Here is a 16,643-nt window from a genome sequence, read left to right as displayed (position 1 = left end):
ATTTACCATAAGACTGATAACCTATGTTGGAAATGTAAAGAAAAAGAAGGTACTTTTTATCATATGTGGTGGACCTGCCCCAAGGTGAAAGACTTCTGGGGAAAGCTATATAATGAATTGGAAAAAATGTTGAAATATACATTTATTAAGAAACCAGAAGCCTTTCTACTTGGAATAATAGGTTTGGAATTGCCCAAAAAAAGATTTTAGATTGTTTTTGTATGCCACAACTGCAGCTAGAATTTTGCTGGTCAAAAATGGGAAATTACAAGAAGTACCAACCGTGGAGAAATGGAGGATGAAGATGATGGAATTATCGGAGCTAGCCAACCTGACCGGAAAAGTCCGTGACCAGAGGGAGGAGGAGCGAAATTCAAAGACTATTTAGCTAAATATCTTAAGATGATATAAACAGGATTACTTGCGAGTACCAAATAGGCCTAGGATTTGAAAATATTATGTTAAAGTTAAAAATGAAAAGAAAGTAAGATGTTAATTGACCAAGTAAATTTTATGTGAAAATAGTTTTGGAAAACTGTTACAATGATTTGTATGGAAACTCAGCCAGGGGGATTCGAGGAAGTCACTTAACAATGTTAACAAAAGTGGAATTACTAAAATCAGGATAAATGTTTGTTGGTTTGTTTGTTTTTTGATTTTCTTTTTCCTATCTGTTTGTTATAAATTTGGAAAATTAATTTAAAAAATTGAAAAACACACAAAAACAACTCCTTGGCGCAGAATCGTCTAACCTCCCCACAAGCAAATCAGAATGAATGATCAATATATAGTTGATGCTGTCTAACGTCCTTGCAAACTTTGCGCCAACAAATCAGGTGTAGGCTCAATTGAACAGATTACCTGAAGCACCTGTTGTCCTTGGCGGCTGCCATTTAAATTTTTTTGGGACAGTGGTTGGAATGACTGGAAATGAAGTACAGGCTAACCAACAGCCACCTTCTTTCTTGTCATTCTCTGCTGGAATCCCTGTTGTGTTTGGGGGTGGTGGTCTGTGTGTGGGTGTTTTTTGGGGGAATGGTGTATATTGCTTTCCTTGTTATTTATTATTATTTTGGTGTTGAGCCCCCCCCCCCCAAAATATGGTGGTGGGGTATTGTCTGTTTGTTTTTCCCTGTGTTTTGGTAGTTCGGGGCATTGTGTGTGTTTTGCCAGTTTGAGCACTGCCTATCCTTCTTCTTGGGAGAAAAGCACTGACAGCATCTTAAAAAGCAGAGACATCACCTTGCCAACAAAGGTCCGTATAGTTAAAGCTATGGTTTTCCCAGTAGTCATGTATGGAAGTGAGAGCTGGACCATAAAGAAGGCTGATCGCCGAAGAATTGATGCTTTTGAATTATGGTGCTGGAGAAGACTCGAGAGTCCCACGGACTGCAAGAAGATCAAACCTATCCATTCTGAAGGAAATCAGCCGTGAGTGCCTACCGGAAGGACACATCGTGAAGCTGAGGCTCCAATACTTTGGCCACCTCATGAGAAGAGAAGACTCCCTGGGAAAGACCCTGATGCTGGGAAAGATGGAGGGCACAGGGAGAAGGGGACGACAGAGGATGAGATGGTTGGACAGTGTTCTCGAAGCTACCAGCATGAGTTTGACCAAACTGCGGGAGGCAGTGGAAGACAGGAGTGCCTGGCGTGCTTTGGTCCAGGGGGTCACGAAGAGTCGGACATGACTAAACGACTAAACAACAACAACATTCTTCTTCTGTGAAATGGGTACATTTTTTGGTGCCCGTGACGGTTCCTTATATTTCCGGAATGTTCCGCCCTTGAGCCTGAAAAGATCGTGGAGCCCTGTCTCAGTCTGAGGGAAGTACTGGCCTGAGAGACAGCGCCGTCCTTCCACACAGTTCCCATTTTGTCCAAAGCGGTTTTAAAGGGATGGCTTCTCAACGGTTGCCAAACAAAGGAGATGGAATTGCGCCTCAACTGACCCCAAGAACTCAAGCTATCAGCTCTATAGCGGGGGGACTCCAAAAAGAACTGTAAAAGCAAACATTTTGGGTTCTCAAGTGGGCTCAAAAGCCATGCTGCTAAATGTTGAACTTATTATTGAATGATTATTCTTTTCACGTCACCACAGTGCCCTCAGGTCCCAGAAGCCAGGCTTCCGATTCTTGAAATTGTTTAGTTTGCTGTCACCCGCCAGTACATTAAGGCAGCAACAGAGCACTAGTTCAGAATTTAAACCCGTAATGAGGCAACTGGCTCGTTTTGTAGCTTTTCATCTCAGCATGAGCTTTGATCTCATTAAGACAACAGTTCATAGCATCAAATCCTTCTAAATTATTCTTCGCCACCCTGCTTTTCAAAATGGAGTGTTTGTTTCTTAAGGCACGCCGGTCTTGTGTTTAACAAGCTTCTTTCGAGTGCATGAGAAAAAGAAAATGCCTTAACAGTTAAATCTCAGTTGCAGCCCACAGGGATTTGAAGAACCATTATCCAGAAAAGGGGCAGGCCCCACAGGTTTTTAAAAGGTTTTTAAAAGAATAGCAATGGATTTCTTACAGGGGTCAAAGCAAAGTGCCATTTTTTTTCTGGTGGGAACCAGAATAGATCCAGAATTATTAAGTACAGTGGTACCTCGGTTTACGAACTTAATCCGTTCCAGAAGTCCGTTCTTAAACCGGGGTGCGCTTTCCCTAATGAGGCCTCTCGCCGCCGGTGCCCTTCTGCCATTCGGCTTCCGTTCTTAGACCAAGGTAAAGTTTGCAAACCAGGACGCTACTTCCGGTTTTGCAGAGTTCGTAAACCGAATCGTTCGTAAACAGGACTGTTCTTAAACGGAAGTACCACTGTATTGCTGAGTGTTGAGAGTTCATTTCTAGAGACACGGTGCTGGTATCTCATTTATGTACAGGGCATGTGAACACATGCACGGTTTTTGCAGGAAACAGCTGTCCCTATGTAAAACTGGGGGGACAGACGGACAGACTGCTTGTCACTATGGTGGCTGAGTGGCTAAGAGTGTGCATATATAGCAGGGAATCTATTTTCTCTGTGTATAGAGGAATGCGTCTCTGTGTGCACCAGGGACAGGTGAGGAGGCCAACACCACAAATATAGTGTTTTGCTTTGGCCCATAGGAGTTAGGTTTTCTTGTTTAGTCGTTTAGTCGTGTCCGACTCTTTGTGACCCCCTGGACCAGAGCACGCCAGGCACTTCTGTCTTCCACTGCCTCCCGCAGTTTGGTCAAACTCATGTTGGTAGCTTCGAGAACGCTGTCCAACCATCTCATCCTCTGTTGTCCCCTTCTTCTTGTGCCCTCCATCTTTCCCAACATCAGGGTCTTTTCCAGGGAGCCTTCTCTTCTCATGAGGTGGCCAAATATTGGAGCCTCAGCTTCAGGATCTGTCCTTCCAGTGAGCACTCAGGGCTGATTTCCTTCAGAATGGATAGGTTTGATCTTCTTGCAGTCCATGGGACTCTCAAGAGTCTCCTCCAGCGCCATAATTCAAAAGCATCAATTCTTCGGCGATCAGCCTTCTTTATGGTCCAGCTTTCACTTCCATACATCACTACTGGGAAAACCATAGCTTTTACTATATGGACCTTTGTTGGCAAGGTGATGTCTCTACTTTTTAAGATGCTGCCTAGGTTTGTCATTGCTTTTCTCCCAAGAAGCAGGCGTCTTTTAATTTCGTGGCTGCTGTCACCATCTGCAGTGATCATGGAGCCCAAGAAAGTAAAATCTCTCACTGCCCCCAGGAGTTAGGTTACCTGTTTAATATTTTTATGCCTCTCCCTCTAGCATCAAGACATACTCACAGAAGTCTACAGAAGCCGTGCCAAAGCCCAGCGACAACAGGAGTGTGTCAACAGATAACCAAACACAACAGTATGTTTCCGAACACAATTCAAAGTGTTGGTGCTGACCTTTAAAGCCCTAAATGGCCTTGGTCCTGTTTACCTGAAGGAGTGTCCCCACCCCCATCGTTCAGCCCGGACGCTGAGATCCAGCGCTGAGGACCTTCTGGCGGTTCCCTCATTGTGAGAAGTGAGGTTACAGGGAACCAGGCAGAGGGCCTTCTCGGTAGCGGCCCCCGCCCTGTGGAATGCCCTCCCATCAGATGTGAAGGAAATAATCAGCTATCTTATCTTTAAAAGACACCTGAAGGCAGCCCCGTTTAGGGAAGTTTTTAATATTCAACGCTGTATTTTTTTTAACACTCAATTGAAAGCCGCCTAGAGTGGCTGGGGAAACTCAGCCAGATGGGCGGGGTATAAATAATAAATTATTATCATATTATTATTATAACAGTAAAACTGACAACAGGCTACAAGCACCCATTGCAAATTCTACCACAGATGAGAAACTTAGCATCATGGGATCATAGAATTATAGAACTGAGTCGCCGAGTCCCATGGTTCCTAACATGGGGCACACACCCCATAGGGGAGCAATCTGATTTTTAAGGGGGGGCAATTAAAGAACGAGTTATTAACAGTTGTTATGAATTAAAGAATGAGTTATTATTATGAGTTATTAACAGTGAATGGCCTTTTAGGCTTCCCTTACGTGAACAGGATTATTCACTTTTTGAATAATCAGAATTATATGTCACGGGGAGTGGGGGGTGGCAGCAAGGTTTTAGAGATGCTTAGGTGTGGCATAGCCAAAAAAATGGTTGGGAACCGCTGGCCTAGTGCCATCGCCTGCAATGCAGGAAACTTGTAACGCTGAAACACCTGTAAAATTAAAACATATTCTGCCAGGGGCTGAAAAGATGTCAAGAGGTGATGGCAGGTGACTCCCCCCTCCCACCAAAAAAAAACAACCCCTGAGAAATTGCTACCCACCTCACCTCAATATAGAGGAAAATAATCTTGGGTAGACTTGGGATTCTAGTCACTTTCTCTCTTTCTCTCTCTATATGTATATATATACAGTGGTACCTCGGGTTACATACGCTTCAGGTTACAGGCTCCGCTAACCCAGAAATAGTACCTCGGGTTAAGAACTTTGCTTCAGGATGAGAACAGAAATTGGGTGGTGGCAGCACAGCAGCAGCAGGAGGCCCCATTAGCTAAAGTGGTGCTTCAGGTTAAGAACAGTTTCAGGTTAAGAACGGACCTCCGGAACGAATTAAGTACTTAACCTGAGGTACCACTGTGTGTGTGTGTGTGTGTGTGTGTGTGTGTGTGTATAATGTTTATATGTTTGTTTGTTTGTTTATATGTTTGTTTAATGTATATATAATATACCGTATTTTTTGCACCATAACACTCACTTTTTTCCTCCTAGAAAGTAAGGGGAAATGTCTGTACGTGTTATGGAGGAAATGCCTACGGGTGGCATGCCTACGGATTTTCCTCCTCTAAAAACTATGTGCGTGTTATGGTCGGGTGCGTGTTATAGAGCGAAAAATACGGGTACATATACATTACAAGATGGTAGTGGGGGTGAGATGGAACAGGCTATCATTGAGGAAATATGGTGATTTATTTATTTTCCTGAACCTGGACGTCATCGATCAGAAATGGATCCCCAGATTTGTACCCCAGCTCTACAGGAGTCAGAAGGATCACACCTGTGCAGATGGAAATAAGATTCTGTACCAACCAAGGAGGAGTGGCAGATTAAACTACAGTGGTACCTCGGGTTAAGTACTTAATTTGTTCCGGAGGTCCGTTCTTAACCTGAAACTGTTCTTAACCTGAGGGAACACTTTAGCTAATGGGGCCTTCTGCTGCCGCCGGAGCACGATTTCTGTTCTCATCCTGAAGCAAAGTTCTTAACCCGAGGTACTATTTCTGGGTTAGCGGAGTCTGTAACCTGAAGCGTATGTAACCTGAAGCGTATGTAACCCGAGGTACCACTGTACTTAACCCGAGGTACCACTGTATAAGAAGCGGTTTTTGTTTTGTATTTAGAAAGAAAAAACCAAAACAAAGAAGTACCATTGTTACGTTTCATTTCTCCTACTTCAGGCAAGTCACAACGGACTAGATGCGGTCGGAGCTGGGCTTCCTAGTTCAAGAAGGAAAGAGGTATCTATTTGCCCTCCACAAAATTAAGGCAAAATAAAAATCTTAAGATCCAAGTGTCACGGTGGAAAGAGAAATTACACAAAGCCTTGGGTCAGCAGGTTTCCTTGCTGATCTCATAAACGCTCACTTACAGCCAATAAACTGTTTTCACTGTCCGGGTAAGTAAGGGCCAAGGAGGAAAGTTTGCACTCCTTTTCACGCAAGCAAGGTTCACAAAAGGCTAAAGGTACCCCTGCCCGTACAGGCCAGTCTTGCCAGACTCTAGGGTTGTGCGCTCATCTCACTCTATAGGCCGGGAGCCAGCGCTGTCCGGAGACACTTCCGGGTCACGTGGCCAGCGTGACAAGCTGCATCTGGCGAGCCAGCGCAGCACACGGAACGCCGTTTACCTTCCCGCTGGTAAGCGGTCCCTATTTATCTACTTGCACCCGAAGGTGCTTTCGAACTGCTAGGTTGGCAGGCGCTGGGACCGAACGACGGGAGCGCACCCTGCCGCGGGGATTCGAACCGCCGACCTTTCGATCGGCAAGTCCTAGGCGCTGAGGCTTTAACCCACAGCGCCACCCGCGTCCCGTCACAAAAGGCTAAGGTGTCCTTAAAGTGGCCTGCAATTTCCTTGGTGAATTTTGGACCTAGAAAGTTACAGGATAACTAAGCAAGAATTGCATGGTGCCAAAAGTCATTCAGCATGTAGAGGATGCCATAAAGTCAGGTGGTAAGTGATAAACGGCTGCTGCTTCTTACAAGTAACTGAGTTGAAGCTAAACCCCAGAATGGGATCCAGGCTACCACTTTTAAACTATTCAAAATTCCAGGGGAGAAAGATTAAAAATGCTATTTTGGATTGCAAGGAGATGGCTCTTTGCAAAATAACTTGATTATTTAGAAAACCGAAAACAATCACAGAACTGAAGTAGGGAGGGATCCGGAAGAACATCTAGTCCAACCCCTATGGGACCGCCTCTCCTGGTATGCCCCGCGGAGGACCTTGAGGTTCACAAATAACAACACTTTGGAGGTCCCGAGCCTCAAGGAGGTTAGATTGGTTTCAACTAGGGCCAGGGCCTTTTCAGCACTGGCCCCGACTTGGTGGAACGCTCTGTCACAAGAGACTAGGGCCCTGCGGGACTTGACATCTTTCCGCAGGGCCTGCAAGACAGAGCTGTTCCGCCTGGCCTTTGGTTTGGACTTGGTCTGACCCTTATGTTTCCCTCCCCTTATGGTCTTGATTTATCAGCTACTTTAAAATGAGGCTGCATTTTAAATTGCATTTTAACCTGTATTTTAAATTGGTCTCCCCCCCCCCCCCCCTTTGTCCCCTATTATGTTTTTACTGTGATTTTATTAGTGTTAGCCGCCCTGAGCCTGGCTCTGGCCGGGGAGGGCGGGGTATAAATAAAAATTTATTATTATTAATCCAGGAATATGCAGGGCTCGAACCTGCAACCTTGGCATTATCAGCACCACGCTCTAACCAACTGAGCTATCCAGGCTGACGTAGCTGAGTTCACCCAGGCCGAATCACACTGAAGGTGCAACTGTTTTACTGCACACTTTGTCAGGTGCATGAAAAGTTATCAAATGGATGGGGGGCTGCGTGTCGAGATTCCTGCATTGCAGGGGGCTGGACTAGATGACCCTCGGGGGTCCCTTCCAGCCCTACAATTCTGTCCTTCACCAGCAGGTGTCTATACATACATCATGGTAACAAGAAAAAAATGGAACTGGATCTCTGACAAAGCCTGAACGCAATACAGTGGACGCTCGGGTTGCGAACGTTCGCAACCCGCAGCACTGCATCTGTGCATGCGCAGGTTGTGATTCAGCGCTTCTGCGCATAACACGAGTTAGTGCTTCTGCGCATGCGCTGAAACCCGGAAGTAACCTGTTCCGATACTTCCGGGTTCGGCGCGTTGCACAACCCGAAAACGTGCAACCCGAAGTGTCTGTAACCCGAAGTATGACTTTATAAGGACAGAGTGATCCACTCACAGCAGCTGATTATCTGAGAGGAAGATTTGACAAAGTGCCATATGGGCTTGTGCTGTCAGGAACTGTGCTCTGAAGCAAGGCACGAGGTTCAAGCGAGCTTGCAAAATACTTTGTGACGGTGGAAGCTGCTGGATACCTTTCATCAAGCTGGGCTTGTCCCAAGACTCGCTTAAAAGTCCCGGGTCCCCAGGTTGTTTTATACAACAATAAATACTGCAGGAACAAAGGAAAGGGCAAATTATCGCAAATTATGTCAACAAGAAGAAAAGCCTTTCTGTTTCCAGGCAACCACAAAACCATGCAACAACAAGCATTAGAATTGGGAGACGTCGCCTGCCACTGCTGTCGAAAAGATCCAGAAAGCGGGCACTGGGAAAACGAAAAGCACAGCTTTGATGGTGCTGCCTTGGAGACAGCTTGCAGCCCCAAACAAGTTCAGCGACTTGTTTAGAGCGAGCTGCTTGTGACTGTGTTTAGCTAAATTGTAGAGTGTGAGGAAGACTGTACGGTGCAATTACGGCCCTCTTGACAGCAGGAACATGGTTAACCTGGGGGAACGTAGCAGGAAAACCAATGAAGTGGAATATTGTGGGGATAAAAGGTAAAGGGACCCCTGACCATTAGGTCCAGTCATGGCCGACTCTGGGATTGCGGCGCTCATTGGCCGAGGGAGCCGGCATACAGCTTCCAGGTCTTTTGGCCAGCATGACTAAGCCGCTTCTGGTGAACCAGAGCAGCGCACGGAAACGCCGTTTACCTTCCTGCCGGAGTGGTACCTATTTATCTACTTGCACTTTGACATGCTTTCGAACTGTTAGGTTGGCAGGAGCAGGGACCGAGCAACGGGAGCTCACCCCATCATCGGGATTTGAACCGCTGACCTTCTGATCGGCAAGTCCTAGGCTCTGTGGTTTAACCCACAGCGCCACCCGCGTCCTATTGTGGGGATGGTCCAGTATAAATCCACTTGCTGGCATCTCAGGAGACAATGGAGTGCGCCTCCGAGGGTGAAGCCAAACTGCTGCACTAGCAGCACTGAAATGACCTCCCCCGGGCGCAGGTCTGGTCAGTGTGTCTGGAGGTCCTGGGCTGCCCAGATGACATGACCCACCCCCTCTCGTCCTTTCTGATGTGGTTCAAAGGAAAGTAGAGCAAGACATTTGGCACCAGCTTGGCTGCAGGAGTTGCCCAAATTCCTTCTTTTACACATCTGTTAAAGATCCCAGCCTTGCCTCTCTCTGACGCTGTGGCAGTTCTGCCAACCAGCGAGCAAGGCGTCATCCCTCTCCCAAGCTCCCTTCAAGAACAAAATCTTGTACTGAGTTACTCTGTAAAGGTAATTCTCCGAATCGTATGTTGAACATTTTGACCTTCTGCTGTAACACTGGCTGCTTTCAATTATTTACTGGATGTTGTAGGTAGGCCAAGACATCTATCCCCTGTTTCTTAAGGGGAAAAAACATCTCATGGTTGCGTACTTTGCACCTTCGGTGAGCAATGGAATTTTACTATTTTTGGACCCTGAAGGCAAATTGCTTTGGTGACGGCAACTGACCTGATAAACTGCGTGAAACTAACTGATAGACTATATGGAATTAGCAGAAATGACTGGCAGAATCCGCGACCTGGGAGAAGAAGCAGTGGAAGAGGATTGGAAGAAATTCAAGGACTACCTACAAAAACATTGTAAATTGTATGAATGTTAAGAAAGATGCAAGAACGAAAATAACATGGCACCCGTAAGCCAGTTGAAAGGAATATGAGAACAGGTGAAATTGGAGAAAAAATTAAATTTTGGGTTAATATTACGTATTAAATTATTTTATATTTAAATTTTTGGTTAAAGTAATTTATACTAGAGACATAATATTGGAAAAATACAAAATAAGAATTGAAAAAAGGGGATAATTTGCTGTCTAGAACTTTATAAATTTGGAACGCAGGAACGGGGGACGTGAGGAAGTCCAAAAAGGTGAAGAAAGTATGGTTATCAAGAAGTTGATTTTGACGTTGTATGTAATTTTTGTCTGTTTCTTTTTCTTGTCTCTTTTCTTTTTGTCTATTGTATTTTGGGGATGGGTCTATATGTGTTTGGTGATAATGTTTAAAATCTTTAATAAATAATATATATATATATATATATATATATATATATATATATATATATATATATGCAGGTTTTGGTGTCCTCGGGTGTCTTCCCGTGTAAAAGTTGGGGTGTCTAGGCGACGTTTCGACGAGGTCTCACTCGTCATCTTCAGGCTGGTGCTTTCGGCTTCTTGTTACTGGAACAGAGCAGGATCTCAGTGTTTGAGTTCCTATAAATACTGTTGAGGAGGTGTGGCCTCTAATGTTCTTGGGCAGAGAGGAAGTTCCCAGGCTAGTGTGCCTTTTCTTCTTTTGTTTCTTAATTACTTGAGGGATATCTTGAGTGATTTCTTGAGTTGTATCCTGAGTACCACTTAGGTGGGTCATTAGGTGTGGATTAGTTGCTAAAGCCTTTGTGTCTTGACCTCTTGAACTTTGTGAAGAGTTTTTCTGGGAAGATGGTTGTACTGCATTTTGTTGTGCTCTGGCTTGGCTTCGTGTATAGGGGCGAGCTGTGGTTTTGTGGTCTGTGCCAGCCAGATCTGTGTAGGGATTGCAGGGGGGTGCAGCATCCGGAGGTGCCAACATGGTTTGGCTACTGGATGGTATCTGTAATTCATCTGTGGAGAGGGTCTGGGTTTGGGTCTGGTGTGGTTGATTGGTGATGGCGTTCTGTGTGCCTCTGGCTCTGGTGTCAGTTTTTGTGGGGAGGGCTAATTTCCAGATGTCTGGCAAGCGGGATGTGTCGTCACGCTTGTTCATGTTGTGAGGGTGTTTCTCTATCTCGATGGCTTCCATGATTATTCTCTTGTGGTGATGTTCCATGTTAAAGAGCAATTTGGAATCTGCAAAATTAATTTCGTGTCCTGTTTCTTTCATGTGTTGGAAAAGAGAGGAAGTTTTTTCTTCTTTTTTGACGGCATTCTTGTGTTCTGCGATACGTGCATTTATTCGTCTGTTAGTTTGTCCACTTCCTCTCTTTTCCAACACATGAAAGAAACAGGACACGAAATTAATTTTGCAGATTCCAAATTGCTCTTTAACATGGAACATCACCACAAGAGAATAATCATGGAAGCCATCGAGATAGAGAAACACCCTCACAACATGAACAAGCGTGACGACACATCCCGCTTGCCAGACATCTGGAAATTAGCCCTCCCCACAAAAACTGACACCAGAGCCAGAGGCACACAGAACGCCATCACCAATCAACCACACCAGACCCAAACCCAGACCCTCTCCACAGATGAATTACAGATACCATCCAGTAGCCAAACCATGGTGGCACCTCCGGATGCTGCACCCCCCTGCAATCCCTACACAGATCTGGCTGGCACAGACCACAAAACCACAGCTCGCCCCTATACACGAAGCCAAGCCAGAGCACAACAAAATGCAGTACAACCATCTTCCCAGAAAAACTCTTCACAAAGTTCAAGAGGTCAAGACACAAAGGCTTTAGCAACTAATCCACACCTAATGACCCACCTAAGTGGTACTCAGGATACAACTCAAGAAATCACTCAAGATATCCCTCAAGTAATTAAGAAACAAAAGAAGAAAAGGCACACTAGCCTGGGAACTTCCTCTCTGCCCAAGAACATTAGAGGCCACACCTCCTCAACAGTATTTATAGGAACTCAAACACTGAGATCCTGCTCTGTTCCAGTAACAAGAAGCCGAAAGCACCAGCCTGAAGATGACGAGTGAGACCTCGTCGAAACGTCGCCTAGACACCCCAACTTTTACACGGGAAGACACCCGAGGACACCAAAACCTGCATTCCTGTACCCGTGAAAATCTACGAAAGCAAATATATATATATATATATATATATATATATATATATAAAAGATAAACTGCGTGAAACTTCCAATACAAAGTGAACCAATCTTTTAGTACTGCTTGGGAGAAACTCCATTTCTGGGGCTGGCTGGCCCGAACCACTCCAATACAGTGGCACCTTGGTTGTCAAACGGCTTGGCTCCTGAACAAATCGGATCCCAAACGCTGCAAACCCGGAAGTGAGTGTTCCAGTTTGCAAACGTCTTTCCGAAGCCAACATCCAACTGAGTGCAGGAAGCTTCTGCAGCCAATCAGAACTCACACCTTGGTCTTCGAATGGTTCCGGGAGTCGAACGGACTCCTGGAATGCATTAGGTTTGATAACCAAGGTACCACTGTAAAAAAGGTAAAGGTACCCCTGCCCGTACGGGCCAGTCTTGACAGACTCTAGGGTTGTGCGCCCATCTCACTCAAGAGGCCGGGAGCCAGCGCTGTCCGCAGACACTTCCGGGTCACGTGGCCAGCGTGACAAAGCTGCATCTGGCGAGCCAGCGCAGCACACGGAACGCCGTTTACCTTCCCGCTAGTAAGCGGTACCTATTTATCTACTTGCACCCGGGAGTGCTTTCGAACTGCTAGGTTGGCAGGCGCTGGGACCGAGCAACGGGAGCGCACCCCGCCGCGGGGATTTGAACCGCCGACCATGCGATCGGCAAGTCCTAGGCGCTGAGCTTTTACCCACAGCGCCACCCACGTCCTGACTGTACCACTGTACTTCAGACCAAATAAATTTTGCTCTCTCTTGAGTTTTCCTGTGACTTGAAGAACTCAGCCTGTGGCAGCCAGCCTGCTTCCCTCTAAAGTTGCACATAAAAGCCCAATAATATGGTACTGAGAGCTTGAAGTCAGCTTTGTTGACTCAAAAGCTAGTTCCACTGAGTTCAGTGTAATGTATCCTCAGGTAAGTGTGTATAGGACTGCAGTCTTCACCCCACCTTTTAAGGCAAATCTCTAACCCTTATGGAGCAGTGTGCTTGGAAGTATGCAGGCAACACCTATTAAAATCTCAGAAGTCCAAGGAGTTGCTGGAAAGGTTTTCCTGGTATTTGGGGGAGGCACTCCAGTGTTTGGGGGTTTAGTTTTTCATCCTTCATCAAGGTTTGCATGAGCCAAAAAAATTATGAAAAAGAAGAAGAAATGGTGAGGGGAAGCAGGAAGAGATTTAGGCACATTTATCCAATAGGCATAATCTATAGGTTATGGGATGCAGGTGGCAGTAGGATGTGGGTGGTGCTGTGGTCTAAACCACTGAGCCTAAAGCTTGCCAATTGGAAGGTTGGCGGTTCGAATCCCCGCGACGGGGTGAGCTCCCGTTGCTCAGTCCCAGCTCCTGCCAACCTAGCAGTTCGAAAGCACGTCAGAGTGCAAGTAGATAAAGAGGTAAGGTATAGGCGGGAAGGTAAACGGCGTTTCTGTGCGCTGTTCTGGTTTCGCCAGAAATGGCTTAGACATGCTGGGCGCATGACCCAGAAAAACTGCCTGAGGACAACCGCCGGCTCCCTCGGCCTGTAAAGCGAGATGAGTGCTGCAACCCCAGAGTCGTCCGCGACCGGACTTAACTGTCAGGGGTCCTTTACCTTTACCTATAGGTTACAATTCAGCTTTCCCAGCATGGAATCTCTACGAAACAAAAAAAGTGGTGGCGGAGACAGGATGCCAAAGGGAATGGTGAACCCATGTGTAAACAAAAGGATCACCAAAGAAACTGGAAGAGAAATGGGACAACATGGGTACAATATTTTTTTAGCTCATGGAATACAGTCTTCACAGCTCTGTTTGTGCTGCTGTACTATGCCTGCCCTACGTGATGAAGAGTTGAATGTTGTTTGCCCACTATTTCTGGGTGATGTTGTGACTACTACTGTTAACCAATTACGGAAATCATGCAGTGCAATGCTAATATTTTATGTTAGGATTTACTCATGTTTTCTCAGAAGTACAGTGGTGCCCCGCAAGACGAATGCCTCGCAAGACGAAAAACTCGCTAGACAAAAGGTTTTTCCGTTTTTTGAGTCGTTCCGCAAGACGAATTTCCCTATGGGATTGCTTCGCAAGACGAAACGTCTTGCGAGTTCTTGCGAGTTTGTTTCCTTTTTCTTATAGCCGCTAAGCCGCTAATAGCCGTGCTTCGCAAGACGAAAAAACCGCAAGACAAAGAGACCCGCGGAACGGATTAATTTCGTCTTGTGAGGCACCACTGTACACTAAATAGGGAGTTACAGATTCATAGAATGGTAGTCGTCTAGTCCAACCGTCTGCAATGATCTCCAAACTCTAAAATGTCATGGTTCTAAAAGGGATTTATTTACAGTTATATGGTTTGCATAGGTATCTGGTATGTTTAAGTATAGCATTTTAAATAGCCTAATGAATATTTTGAAAACTGATCTGGGTTTAAGGATAGGATATTTGTAGCAACACAAGGAAAGAAGCTAACTGTGGCACTGATCCATGTATAAATGGAATAAACAGCAGCTAAGTGAGTTTGCCACCCAATTAATACTTGACGTGCAGCCAATCCTGGCTTTTCAACTAACACGCCAAAGCAATAGGTGCATTTGCAAATATATGTTGGACGCAGTCACTTTAGATGTAGGCTTTTACAAAAGTTATGAAATAGCCCTCTGCTATTAATGACTGCGCCCCCCAGCTCAACTTTTCACAGGTATACAACTCTTGACACTTCATAAAAGGGAAAATTAGGGACTTTTTTTAACCCTTTGCTTCTTAGTTGCTATCCCATGACAAGGAGGCAGCCAACTTAGCCATACCTACCTAACAGACGAAATAAACCCCCGTGTCCATTGCAATTTGCTGAGTAAAACTCTGGGCAGCCTTTGCTTCATATTCCTGCTCTCACCAGCAAGAGAGCCACCTTTGCAACGCTTAAGTTTCGATTTTCCACACCACCTCTCCTCTTTCTCCGCCAAATATTTGACGATAAGTGCCCCACCCCTGTCCACGAGGACACGCGCGCACCCTCCTTCGAGGAACCCGGAGAGATGATGGGCCTGGCCACATTCACTCCAAACCATCCCTTCAAATGCAAACCATCGGCTTCTAACTATTGCCCTGTTCACTGGCATCCCCTGGCCCTGTTTACTCGCAAGTAAGCGCCCTTGGTTTCAGCGTCCCATACTTTCAAGCGCAAGTGCTTTAGGGACTGCAGCCCGATCGAGCCCAAAACGTTGCGCTTGGAAATCTGGTCCTCGCGCTCTTTGGGGGAAGGAAAGGCGCGCGTAAAGAAATCTACATTTCCCCCGGGGACCTCCAGACGGCTCCTTCCACCCAGTTTGGTATTTCTGGTCTCTGCCGCCCCCCTCGTGCGCTTCCAAGCCGGTACCGACGCCTCCCAAGAGCGCAGCGCTCCCCCTGCCTACCCAAGAAAGCGAGTCGCGTCGCCTTCTGCGCGCCTCTCTCCCTCCTAAGGAAAAGCGGGGTTAAGGACGGCAAGCCTGGCTTTTTGAAAAAGAGAGGGAAGGCTCGGAGCGCGCTGCTGACTTTCCAGCCCCCGCCGCGCTTACCTGCCGCCGTGACAGCGAGGAGGAAGGCGGCGAGCGCCCGGCCACCCCGGTGCGCCATGACGCGCGCCCTGTTGCGCACGGGGGGACCGCGGCGCCGGGAGGGTGGGGAGCTTTGGCGCCCCGCTTGGAGACGGCCTTGGCGGGCAGAGGAGCTGCTGCGATCCGGAGCCGGCGGCACTTCCTCCGGCTGCTTCGAGGAGCGCGCGTCTTTCTCTCTCTCCCCTCTCCTTCCTCTCTGGTCCGGAGCTGCTGGTGCTGCAGTGCAACGCCTCCTTCTCCTCCTGCTCCTCCTCCCTTCCCCGGGACTCGTCCGCTGACTTCTCGCCTCCCCTTTAGCCGCCGCTGCTGCTGCTGCAGCCGGCCCTCGCTCGGCTTCAGGGCGGCCCCTGCTGGGCGTTGCGCGCAGGCTTAAGCGCCGCGCTCGCCTATTGGAAGCCCCATGGGAACCTGGAGAGGGGAAAGGAGACGCCAGGCGGAGAGGATCGGAAGAACCATCTTCCCAAGGGCAAGCGGGCTTCTCTTTGCCCCCCACTGCCCCGGGACCTGACCACTGGATTGATTGATTGATTGATTGATTCAGTTTCTGTGCCGCTTTTCATTCAAATAAATGCCAAAGCGGCTTACAAACAATAGAATCCTAGAAATGTAGATTTGGAAGGGACCCTGAGGATCATCTAGTCCAGCCCCCTGCAATGCAGGAATTTGAGGCTGTTGTTTCTGCTGATAATAATTTAGTAATTATTTAAAATAATGTTTGAGGGTGATTTCTCTTTAATTATTGTTTGCCGGTATTTTGAGAATTTATTTTATTGTGTATTATTATATTCTAATGAATTGTTGAATATTGTTGTTTATTTTAAGTCATATTTTTTATTATTGACTTGTTTGTATTGGGACAGACTGTTGTAAGATGTGTTCTATTTATTTTGTTGGTTCTTCATCTTGTAAACTGCCTTGTGCATAAAGGTAAAGGACCCCTGACACTTAAGTCCAGTTGTGAACGACTCTCGGGTTGCGGTGCTCATCTCGCTTTATTGGCCGAGGGAGCCGGCGTACAGCTTCCAGGTCATGTGGCCAGCATGACTAAGCCGCTTCTGGCGAACCAGAGCAGCGCACGGAAACGCCATTTACCTTCCCGCCGGAGTGGTACCTATTTATCTACTTGCACTTCATGTGCTTTTG

At 46.6% G+C, this 16,643-nt stretch overlaps 1 protein-coding gene across 1 annotated transcript in view; it reads right to left on the bottom strand.

Annotated features, from left to right (window-relative positions):
• The window catches only part of PARM1 (prostate androgen-regulated mucin-like protein 1), a 37,252-nt gene extending 21,367 nt beyond the window's left edge, over positions 1-15,885 (bottom strand). The window contains exon 1 of the mRNA XM_028701742.2: positions 15,462-15,885. Within this exon, the coding sequence (XP_028557575.2) occupies positions 15,462-15,519 (58 nt within the window). The 5' untranslated portion in view covers positions 15,520-15,885. The remainder of the gene's footprint in view (positions 1-15,461) is intronic.
• Between the last annotated feature and the right edge of the window lie 758 nt (positions 15,886-16,643).

This window comes from Podarcis muralis, chromosome 13, assembly GCF_964188315.1.
Source record: "Podarcis muralis chromosome 13, rPodMur119.hap1.1, whole genome shotgun sequence".
Classification (NCBI taxonomy): Eukaryota; Metazoa; Chordata; class Lepidosauria; order Squamata; family Lacertidae; genus Podarcis; species Podarcis muralis.
Note: the sequence above shows the minus strand (reverse complement) of the source record. Positions and strands in the feature narration are given on the sequence as shown.